We start from the raw sequence: 12,278 nt of genomic DNA, 5'->3' as shown, positions 1-12,278 counted from the left end.
CAACAGCAACATGTCTAATTTGCCTGCTGGTAAACACATTCCTACCTAGTTAAGTAACTCAACAAATGAGACGTTTCCCTTTGAGCTACGTTCCTCCTTCTCTCACCCAGCAGACATTCTTGCTAACTTAACAGGAGAACACCGTGACTATACTTACATCTTCCTGTGTTGCTTCAGGAGGGAAAACCTTGTCAAGTTCAAATGATACCAGCTTCCCTCTATGCATCAGATGCAAGATGGCATCATCATCAGGGTCAAATGTCACCGCACTGGCAGCTTCTGGCCCATCGCCATCCTCTTTACATACTGGCCGAACACGACCAAACACACGGATATTGCCTTAAAGGGAAATTATAGCTTTATAAATCTGAGAACAGCTGGCTTCTAGGCTCTTAGGCCACCCCACAGAGAATCACAGTGGCTGGTGGTTATCTCAACTACTAGGCTATATTCCAAAAGAACCATCTTTCCAAATAGCATTTAGGGGCAGGCCAAGGTTCAGAACCTTGTTTTTGGTGAAGGAGAATGTGTGCAAATCCACACTTTGTCTGCCAGACAGCCATCAGCAAAACCACCTGAGCCACAATGAACATCCCTTGCATAAGAGATAGGAAGACGTTTCCACCGCAAAGGCTCCCCCAACTCTCAAGCTGGGAACCCCAGAAAACACCACCTCAGCTTCCTATCAGATAGCCTCAGCCGTCAAGGGGCATCTATGCCATGCCCTCAAGGAACCCATACATAGGGACCCACAGACCTTTCAACCGCACAAGTTCATTGTGACATTTCTTCCGGAGCTGCAGTTCTCTGCGGTATTTCCTCAGGAGCTCCTGATTTGTACTGTTGACCTCTTCAATGGCTTGGCCAATCTTTGAAGAGAGGACAAAAGAGTTAGGGGGAATATGTCACACTCTGCGAGGTGGAGAATCTTACTCCTCCTCATCTCATCCAGATCTTCCCATCTCAACTGAGCCACTCATAATTAAAAAGAACTTTACAACCCATAGGGAAGGTGCAGCACCACACCATTTAGAGGGCGGGAATCAGCCCTGAGATTTGGAAGTAGGACAATCTTGCTGCTGGACTGACCTCAGCTTTGGCACTCTGTAGGGCTTCTTGGAGAAGAACAGGAAATTCTTTGACCTGCCGCTTCAGGCTATTGTAATCATTTGTAAGGGTTCGAAGAGCTGGCTGGAGAGTCAGGAGATTTGTCCTCACTCCTATGGAGATGAATAAATGTACATTAAGGCAACGCTACAGACTCATACATTTTCCCATTTTCATTTGCAAAAAGCATTTCTCCTCCTTAAGCAAAACCATCATAAGGCAGATGCTGGTTCAAATGATCTCTGAACTGAAAGGCAGCTGCTTCTTCAAAAGCCAAACCAGGCCCTTGAGAGAAATGTTTGGCCAGCTTGAAGATACTCACCTGCCAGGTTCTCGTGGACAGCTTTCATTTCTACCTGGGCTCGAGCAAATGCTTCTTCAATGGCTCGATTCTTGTCCTCCTCCATGTTCTGCATCTCCTCCAGCATCTGCTCGTGGGCCCGCTCCAACTCAGACTCATACAACGTAACCTAGGAAACACAGCAAAGGAACCTGTCAGGGTGAAGAGGCCAGGCTACCACTTTCCCTCTCCTCTAGGGCAGGCAAATCTCTCCAATCAGTTCCTCTCTGTTTCACATTTTTCCAATCTTATGTTCAGTTACCCACATTTCTACATGGGTTTGCAGTTTTTTTAAAATAATACAGTGGTACCTCGGGTTAAGAACTTAATTCATTCTGGTGGTCTGTTCTTAACCTGAAACTGTTCTTAACCTGAAGCACCACTTTAGCTAATGGGGCCTCCTGCTGCCGCTGCGCCACCGCTGCACGATTTCTGTTCTCATCCTGAAGCAAAGTTCTTAACCCGAGGTAATATTTCTGGGTTAGCGGAGTCTGTAACCTGAAGCGTATGTAACCTGAGGTACCACTGTAATAATCTTATGAACATTCACCAGCATTTTAACCTGAATTTCTTCTTATGACACACATTTTTGTGTGCAATTTCCCCTAATAAAATTATATTTGTATGTTATTTTCACAGATATATGCATTTGTGTGCAAACATTATCCTAGTATATGATTTTTTGTACACATTACTTGGCTAGAGAACCATATTAAAAATATGAGAATTGTGAATTTCAAAGGACAACTGTTTCAGTTCATGTATGGTTTCAGGAAGCATGAATGTGGTAGGTTTGCCTTTAAATGCAAACTTAATGGAATTTCTCCCCCATCCCTCCTCTAACATCCATCAAAAGAGTGCCTTCTGCTGCTGATAGGAAGGCATTAGGACCCAGGGACAGGTTGCACACCAGGTGAGGCTTGAGAGAGAGAACTGGAAAGAGGGCCCTGGAGCAGCAGGTAAAGAGCCCAGAGAGGAGGAAGAGGATACTGCTGCAGAAGTACAGCAAGAGGGGGACCTAGAAGCTAAATGCATATGTCTCTTGCAAGGGACCAAAAGCAGAGAAGAAAGCACCAACAAATGAAGAAGCATCCTTAGCGCTTCCTGTTCTTTCCACCTGCATCATTTTGAACAAGTTGCCTGAGCTCTGTTTCTCTCTTTTTCCACACTCAGAAAGTGCTCACCTGAGCTCTGAGCTGCACTGCTGCCTTCTGAGAGTTCTGCAGCTGCTGTTCCATCTCTTTCAGCACCTGTCTCTGCATCCCAACTTGGTCTTGCAAGTACTGGTTCCGGGACTGGGCTTCACAGAGGGCCTGCTTGGTCTTTGAGGATTCGACTTCCACGGTCTTGATTACATACTGGGGGAGGAAAAGCAAGAAACACAGCTACAGAAGTGAGACATGGCCACAGTTCATTATAGATGACCCTTTAGGGTCCTTTCCCACTCTACAACTCTACTTGAGGGCAGCTTATGAAAATAAGAGATACTCTGGATCTCTGACTGATGCTCTTCTGGGGACTGATGACTCTTTAAGCAGTTTCACTTTGAGGAAACTCATGGACTTCACAGCAAGCTATTCTGCCTCACCTTAATCTGCTGAGGCTGGGCTTTGAGGCTGGCTATTGTCTCCTGGCTATCCCTCAGTCTGCGGCTGAGCCTTTCCTCCTCCTCTGCCTTCTCTGCTAGGGAGTCTTTCAGCCGGAGCTCCACCTCAGCCAGGCGATTGGTTTTCTGCTCCACTTCTAGGTCCAGCTCCGACAGGCGCCCTTTCACCTCTTCTGCTTCTTGCTTTAGTTGGGCCAGCTTTTCCTGCAACTTCACATTCTCCTGAGTAGTAAACAGGGAGGAATGAATATAGCATATAATGAACATGACTTCAGCTGAGCAGCCTGCAGCCCCACCCCAGCAGAAAGAAGAAACAACTCTTTTTACCTGGCTGTGCTCGCAGTTCACGCATTTCACAGGATGCTTCTTCTTGAGCTCCTGCAGTTGTGCCTCACACATCTTCATCTCTTGTTTCAGACGCACATTTTCTGCAACCAAAAGGTCCCGGTGCTTCTCCAGATCTGTGCCACCCTAAAAAAAGGGCATGGGAGGCAGGCAGGGTGTTAGAGGAACCTATGCGTTATGAGCAATTTTACTACTTTAACTACCAAGTCACCTACTGGACCTGAGGGAAATCACAAGAAAAGCTTGAAAGTTTTCCATTGAAAAAATTAACAGTGGAAATTATTTATTTATTTATTTAAAAAGTTTCCACCCCACCAACTCCCAAAGGTATTTATGTTCAAAAACATGCCATTTGTTTGAGCAGAACAAACAGGCAATATATATGAGTGGATCTGTCCTCCTCTAATAAGTTACCAGGTACAGAAGCACTGTCACCTGTGCCTAATTAATATAAATAAATTCAAAAAACCCTTTTCATTGATAAAGCAAGAGAAGGAATGCTTACTATGAGATCTGACTGGATGTGCAGATAACATCCCACATTCACTCTTAGATCTAATTGGCTTTAATTATAAATTTGTTGCCTCTATTTTTTGTTTGGGTGCAGTCAAATTAGTAAGTATCTAGACTATTAGATGCAGGAACACTATCTTTTGAAGACACCAGGAGACTTCTAGAGGGTCCCAGTCAGAGGAAGGAATATGGCTCAGAGGCAAAGCGCATGCTTTTCTTGCAGAAAGCCATGGCCAGTCATTGTGGACAACACTGAGCTAGATAGACCAATGGGCTGTTGTGGCATAGGCATCTCCCTACATTCCCAGAAAAATGACTCACCGGCTACACTTTGTTTGCAAACTCTCTCAATAAATTTAGCTGAATTGATCTAGCAGTACTATGTGTAGGTGGGTTAATTGCCATTTTCCTTCACACCCACCAGTGCTGGTAACACCCTTATAATTTGTACACTTGGCATTTTGCATTGTCTGGACTATTGCTTTTGTTATTCAATTATTAACATATCTGTAGTGTACTTATTACATATTCATTTTGTTTCCTGCATGTGTTTTTCAATGCTGGGTGCATTTTGGCTCCTGCTGTTTATGGGCAACTCCTCTTCAGCTCTTTTTTCCTTCAGAAAAGCAGACACCAGGCAGGGTCTCTAAGCTTACACTTCTCCCACAGGTGTTTCCAAATGGAGTGGCCCTGCGCTTCCCCACCCCCAGCATCAAGAATAAATTCTTATCAGGCGGAAAGAACTGAACTTGCACAGAAACAAGTCCTGTCTTTATGATGGGGGGCATATCACCACTGGAAATAGGTGTCATCTCCTCAGATGAGATGGTCCTCAGCAAGGTTAAGGGAAGGGTTTGTTAAACAACAACAACAACAACAACAGTAGCATAAAGCAAGGATTATAAACACTAAGGGAAAATCTGCATGATAACAGGATTAACCTTTCCAATGGGAAGGAGGGGGATTTCAGCAAAGTAACTCAAGAGTGGGAGAATCCACAGTACTTCCTGCCTAGGCCAAATCAATAAGCAAAGTGTGATGAACTCAGCTGTTTACAGGAGCATGTTGAATTTCCACAAACATCAGCAAACAGGCTGCTTGCAATGCTTTTTTGGGGAGACCTCAGGAAAAATGGAGGTCAATGTGGGTCAAATTCACCACATTTAACTTGCAAAACTTGTAACCCTGTGCTAAGCCACCTTCAGGGTTTTGCTTCACATATAATTGCAAAAGCCAAGTTGCTCATTCAGAACAATTTTAGTCACATACATGAGCACCATCCCCTAGTTGGGATAAAGAAATCCAAAGCTGTAAACACGTATACACACCTGTACACACACACACACAAGTATTGCTGCCGTAACATGCATTCCTACTCAGAAAGGAGTTCAACAGCAGTTACTTCCTCTGTTTATAGTTTAGCCTACATGTAAATGTTTTCATGATACATGTATTATGGAAGAAAGTCTTTCGGAGATGTTAGCAGTGCAAAGAAGATTATGTAGCTCACCAACACGGAATGGAGCCTGTTCATTTCCTGTGCTTGCTCCAGGAGTTGGTCCTTCAGACTTTCTGTCTACCAACGCAGAAAGGTAACTTTAAATACATATCACTTCCACGTTGGACAGTTAAGTTTCTTAAATTTATAAGACTGACCATCAATAAAACTATACAGGCGGCTTATTTAAAATAATAGAATAATTAAGAATAAATACAATATTTTTCTATAGCAGAAACAGTACAAAACAGTTTGCAGGTTAGCTTTAAACCACACTAAAAGAGAGAGGGAGGGAAAGAGAAAGGCTTATTTAAAACCACACTGAAAAAGTGAATGCTAAGGGTCTTTTTTGAAACACAAGTTCAAAAGGTATTTTCAGTGGTGATTCCCCAGTTGTGGAATGCTTTCCCCAGAGAAACCCTCCTGCAGTCAACACTGTCAGCTCACTGGGTGGAAACATTACTTTTCACTGTTTAAGGATCTTAATTTAATAGTGATGTGGAAAGATTCTGGTCTGTTTTGGTGTTTACCTTTTAGTGGGGTAGGGTAAGATTAATCCTTCTTATTCTTGTTCTAAAACTGCAAGTATCCAAATTTGTGGATGGCATGAACTTATTCAGGATGGTAAAATACTGAGCAGATTGTGAAGTGCTCTTAAAGGTCCATTATAGAGTTTCTTACTAGGGAATTCAAGAAAGTACTACACACAGGTATTGCTTTTGCAGAAAAAACTATCACAAGCACACAGCATGGTCTCTCCATGTTTTTTTTTGGGGGGGGGGTCCTATAATGACGCAATTACTTTACTGAGACAAATCCTGGGATGGGATGACTAATCTAGGATGCCATCCAGGATGAGGCAAGGATTCCACAAGCTGCTCCCAGAAAAATAGCTAGCAGAGATGCATGTTGTCCCGCTACAAGGAGCCTGAATGACAACATACCTGGTTCTGCAGCTGTACAGTCTGACTAAGTTGGCTGCTCTCTTGTGCAGAAAGCTTTTCCTGCAGCAGCAACAACTCTTGCTGCAGCTGCAACTTTTCCTCTTGTAGCTGGGCCAAAGAGTCCACCAACTTCTGTACCATGGGAAGCTGACGTGCCCCCGGCAAGCTGGGCCGTTTCCCACTGAAGAATCTTCCCTCTGCAACAAAGCAGGAAATTATTATCAAGCAGAGCAGGTGCCAGGCAGGGATGAGATGAGAGGAAGATTAGCATGTGATGAAGCAGAGTGCTACACCATGAAGGGCCGTGAACAGTACGAACTGCCAAGCAAGATCTTCTGATGCAAGATGAAATGCACCTGCCAAGCATTATTGCAGGAAGGATTGTTGGTGGGTGTGCGTAGGCCACGGGCTATTTCTCCCACCAAAACTCTGGGCAGAGCCATCAGCCAACAAAGCCTAACATTAGCATGATGACCAAAGAAAGGAATGCTGTGATGCTGCTGAAGTCAAAGAAAAATTACCTTGCATGTTACATATTTACCCTCAGCAGTTGCCAAGAGGTTGGACCAAATTTATATTCTCAAATGGAGAATTGTCCTCTCTTTGGCCTTACAGCTCATGGGGCAACTTGAAATCTGCTTAGCCCCTGGAAGTCACCTAATGTTGTACAACCCTATGCATGGCTACTCAAAAGTAAGCCCTACTAAGTGCAATGGAGATTACTCCCAGATAAGCACAGTTAGTTAGGACTGTTGGCAAAGTCTGCATAACTGCTCATGTATGGTCGTACCTTAGAAGTCGAACAGAATCCGTTCCGGAAGTCCATTTGACTTCCAAAATGTTCGAAACTCCGTCGGACGTTTGGGTTCCAAAAGAACATTCGCAAACTGGAACAATCACTTCCAGGTTTGTGGCATTCGGGAGCCAAAACGTGCGATTTCCAGGACGTTTAGGATCCAAGGTACTTCAAATGAACTGCTACAAAATTCAGACTGCACAACATTTTCCACATGCCCTAGGGGACGCATGTTTTTCTCTCTCCCCACCCTCCTCAAAATAGCTTTTTTCCCTTTTACTGAATATCTAGCTCTGCAGAATGTAAAAATATGATTACTGCTTTGTGACTTTTTAGTTGGGACATAATGAAAAGTGTTACCCCAATGTTTTGATTTTAGAATTATTTTAATGGACAGGCACAGCTACTGTACCTTCCTATCTTTACCTAACAAAAATGAGTATGTCTGAGTGAAACCTGGGTTGTTTCGTATTTTAAGAAAGCATTATTCATTCGCACACAGAAATAATGGCCTCCAATCTTACAAAAAAAGCACAGAGAAACAGCTTTCCAAGCACAGCGACGTAAGTACGCATCTCGGGGAGATGGCATAGTAAGACAGAAAAGACAGAGATGCCACATCACCACTTCTTGCTGCCCAAAACTCCCTGAAGAAGTTTGGCAAGTGGGATGCACACAATGACCACACAAGCATGGAGAAGAGATAAATACCACACTGCCTCTGTGCCCCAGGTGGAGGAGCTCTTCACTCACAGCAGTCTGAATTCCTGTCACCATAAGCAAGAAGAAAGAAGAACACACAGAAGACAGAACCTATGATTCCGCAAAGTCGAAAATACCCAAGTTGTTCTGTGGGCAACTAAAAATAAATACTATCTCCCTCCCTCCACCCAACAGCTGGTTGGTTTGTGAAAGGAGCAGAGAATGGAGAGCAAAAGGGGGTCACTACATATGAGAAATAAACAGCTAATGACAGATGAAGAAATAGCTATCTAAGAAATAGTTATATGATCAACAACTTTAGGATAGCATCACTACACCACATATTATTGGCACCAGCTGTTCAAAAGAAGTTGGCATTGCAGGGTTCCCTTAAAGTCTCTTCTGCTAGTGCTAGATACTACTCGTGTCTGGACCAGGCACATGGCTCTGGAAAGAGCTCCCAGACCCCACTGCCAGATAGCCAGGCTGCTCCAGAGGTTCAGCAGCTCCAGAGGGAGCCGTTTTGTCAGAGGGCAAAAAGCAGCAATGCTGAGCAGCTGGCCTTGCCTTGCAGGCTGGGGCAGGGAGAATTCCTTAGATTACCTTACATAACTTCCTCCATTACTTCTGCAGCCATAGCACACTCAAGATTGGAGACAAAAGATCTGGGTCAGCCTCCTAACAATAGAGGCAATGGCCAAAAGAGGAAAGCATCAAATCTGCCCTTGACTGTTTGAAATGAGGCACACATAGTACTCTTTCAGAGGAGGGATTTATCTTAATACCGTCTTCTAAACTGGGGTTTGTGTGTGAATGCGCATTATAGGCAGGGTCATTCCTTTGCTTCCAAGGAGAGCTCCTGAGCTGTTAACAGCTGTATGACAGATAGACATAGATGAAGTTTTTTACACTTCTGAATCTTTATGCTAGGGAAAGTGGTTTAATTTTTGTTAATTTAACATTTGTCTCAATACAGCCAACCAAAATGCCATTCAATCCCAAATGAATCATCATACTCTCAAAGAACAAACTTGGATGGTCAAGTGCTAATTGCTTTACAGGTAAAACTGGGCCACCAGAGAATAAAAAGTATGCAAGCACCCAACTTTAAAAGACTTTAAATAACAACAATCAGCCCTGGGAGCTTCAGAATATTGGTGGCATAAAGACAAGGAAAAAATAATAAAGCAACAAAAGTTAATGCCTGGAAGAGGAACTTCTGGCTTTGCACTGTACACCAAACAAACGCTAAGGGGGCACTGCAACATTTTGGTACAGCTCATACTCGTATTTATTTCTGACATTCTGCCCTGACTTTCTATATAAAATAGGGCAGAAAGGGCAGAAAGTCTAGGTGGTTACATATATACATAGTACATATAAAAACATCCTGAAAGTGATCATGTTGTTGTTTGGTAAAAGAAACAGAAGTGGAACATTCAGGTGAATCAATATTGAACTGTTATGGAGGGTTGGAATTACAAAATTTTAATTATTTATTGACTTAAGGTAATCACAGGACCATGGCTTGAGTATTAATTGATAAGGCATTTAGTGTATGCCTTCTGTCGGTACAGATATATTTTTACATGCTTATAGAACAGAAAATAGATAGACAAGGACAAGACCTTCATCTCTGCAATGCATGCACTACACTTGCAGGCGCTTCATTAACAGCCATCACATCCAGTCCAAAATAGCCAAGGAATATCCCTGTGTGAAACCATGGAGCATGACTACCAGTCAGTGCAGACAGTATGGAGTCAGGTGGATCCATGGGTCTGATTCAGTATATTATAGGATTATATATCACCCTGAGAGATGTGAAAGGTGATTAAAAACAGCAACAATAACAACGCTGCAGTTTCTGACAGGTAGTCAAATAATATCAAGATAAAATCACACCAATTAAAAACCAGTCAAAATAGTAACAGCAGATTATAATTACCCTGTGCTGCTTTCCCTGCACATGTCTCAAGCAGGTGACATACCCACCGATCACTTCATGATTTCCCATAGGCTGTGCTGAGCCTAGAAGAGACACCTGAGAAAAACCTGGGAACTAATACCTGGGAGGAAACAGATGCATGTCTTACCAACCCTGACCTGGATCTAAAGTCCATTTCAGACCTCCAAGGATAAAAATGAAATGGCTCTAACAAGGCCAACATTCAGAGCTGTCAACTGGTGTGCCAGCCTTTTTTAGAAGGGTCATCTCATAGTCATCATTCCACATCACCTAATTGTATGTCCTGCACCCAATATAATTAATAACTCCTTGCAAATGTTACACTTGTGTGGTTCTATTAAAAGGGAAAGGATGAGTACTCCGGTCCCACTTCAAACATCGAGCAGCAGGTGTAGCTGGCTTGTTAAAACATTCTTTTTCTTTCTACAATACTTTTAAGCGAATGTCTGCAGAAGGATAAACTATTTCAATATGTCCAGCTGCTCATCCAACACTCATTCTGATGCTCATGCACCATTTATTCTACCTTTTTATTTCTACTCTGCCTTTCCCCTGTCAACCACCCTACAGGCTACAGTAAGAGAGAAAGCGGCTAGCCCAAAGTCAAGAAGCAAGCTGCTTGCATAATAGGTGGAGACTTGAATGGAGGCTTCCTGTGTCCACATCTGGCATTCTAACTACTATCCTGTCTGATAAGGAAACAGACAAGCAACCCCCACCAATCTGGTCTCAGTCAAAGGATCTTCTGAAGATGCCACCCAGTTCCACTTTATAAGCTTCTGTGCAGAACTCATTTTCTGCTTACTTATTCTTTCCCCCTCCACCCTGTGCCCCTCACTCACTCTTTTCTGTCTGCAGTGCTCTTCTCCCCTCCTGGTCATAGCTGTGTTGCCATCTTGCTTTAATGCTCTCTCTTCCGTGCAAACTCTCTCCTCACACTCCTTCACTGAAGCACTTTGTTGTGAGGCCTCACAAAGGGGAGAAATGGGACTCGCTGCAACTTCCAAATCAGCACAAAACAGGGAGCACCTCCTCACTCTGATATGTCTGGGCAAGCTCAGGCAATTAAGGCTCAGAAGACCAGAGAAAGGGAAGCCAGAAGAGCTGAACTGTAACTCTCTCCTGGCATCGATTCTTCCTTTTGGAGGGAGGTCAAATAACAAGGGGTATTTAGGGTGCAGTAAGGCACAACATGTGGGGAAAATGTGCCATTAGAAAACTGACAATGTGCATATGTGTTTATTAGGCACTTATATGATAGGTAATGTCACGAGCAGCATGTATACAAATTATATAAGGATGGAATGCACTCCGTTTCTATACTTAAAACAAAATTAGCCAAGCCATATTAAAACACCTTCTTTTTGGCCAGAACCTCCTATTCTTCTTCACCTTCATCTTTGGGCAAACAACACTACATTATATGCTTGTAAATCCCCTTAAAGTACTCCTGGTCTTGCATCTATTAGTTACTACACTAAGGCAAATTCATAAATGAATAATCAATACTGACTCCTGTGGAGAAACCGCCACTAACACAGCACATAGGAGAAAAAAATGCTTTGTGTTCATTTGGCTTTTCTTTTATGGTGTGGCATGTCTGGCAGGGAATTTCTGCAGCTGGAAAATCTACTTTAAAAAAGTCCTTGGCCAGTAAACCACAAGTTCAGCATTGAAAGAAAACGGAGGAGCAAAAATGGGAGTGAAATAGGTGGAGGAAGCCCACACATCACAGTATCCCATATTTAAGCCAGTGATCATGGTTTGTTTCCTCTCAGTGTACGCTGAGAGAAGGAGTGATTTGCTTATGCACAGCAAACCATGGCTTACGGCTTTACACGGTGTGTGAACAAGGTCAATGGCTCAACTTGAAAGAAGGGACTCAAAGTCTCCTCACATACACCATCTTGAATCCCTCCAGCAAAGGGACACAGTTTCAGACTAGCTTCTGCTAGTGCACTGCTGACATAGTTTGGAGTTCAAGTTTCCACTGCAAACTTCACATGGAATGTCCTTTGCCTTTTGCACATGGGCTTTTCCGAAGAATAAGCAGCTGCATATCAAGTGCACGGCATGGAACTTTCAACAGAATTCATAGGGCAATGATGGACTTCCTTTCAGATGAGAGGGCATGGGGAGAGAAAGCCAGTTGCTCTGTTGACCCCCCCCCCAAAAAAAAAATACTGTGAAAAATGTGGAAATTTCGGGTAGTTAAAAAGGCTTTTTAAAAGCAACAACATCAGCTCTTATTCAAATAGTCTCTTTCTCTTTCATATGATAAACAGAGTACTTTTTAAAGTAACATCTTAAAATAATATTATGGCCAGTTACACTACTGCAAAATACTTACTTCCAGAATTCAAAGACAGCACTGTTAGGGGTTTTACCATTCCTACTGTCTTCATCTGTATTTTAACAACATTAGGACCAAACACATAGTTCCTGCAAAAGAGCGGCA

General features: G+C 43.1%; 1 protein-coding gene across 21 annotated transcripts in view; it reads right to left on the bottom strand.

Moving 5' to 3' along the window:
* Positions 1-12,278, bottom strand: part of KIFC3 (kinesin family member C3) — a 39,045-nt gene that overhangs the window by 9,026 nt on the left and 17,741 nt on the right. For 12 of the 21 annotated variants that reach the window (XM_083625073.1, XM_083625075.1, XM_083625089.1 and 9 more), the window contains 9 exons: positions 6,354-6,550; positions 5,422-5,487; positions 3,381-3,524; positions 3,036-3,275; positions 2,632-2,805; positions 1,430-1,577; positions 1,090-1,220; positions 758-869; positions 158-339 (listed from right to left, as the gene is read on the bottom strand). In XM_083625073.1, coding sequence (XP_083481199.1) covers positions 158-339; positions 758-869; positions 1,090-1,220; positions 1,430-1,577; positions 2,632-2,805; positions 3,036-3,275; positions 3,381-3,524; positions 5,422-5,487; positions 6,354-6,550 — 1,394 coding nt within the window. Of the gene's footprint in view, positions 1-157; positions 340-757; positions 870-1,089; positions 1,221-1,429; positions 1,578-2,631; positions 2,806-3,035; positions 3,276-3,380; positions 3,525-5,421; positions 5,488-6,353; positions 6,551-7,860; positions 7,917-10,662; positions 10,789-12,170; positions 12,263-12,278 lie in introns of those variants that run through there. The other 9 variants (XM_083625071.1, XM_083625085.1, XM_083625087.1 and 6 more) reach the window with 5 other exon arrangements.

Source organism: Podarcis filfolensis (genome assembly GCF_964270895.1).
Source record: "Podarcis filfolensis genome assembly, chromosome: 8".
NCBI lineage: Eukaryota > Metazoa > Chordata > Lepidosauria > Squamata > Lacertidae > Podarcis > Podarcis filfolensis.
This window is presented reverse-complemented; position numbering and strand designations above follow the sequence as displayed.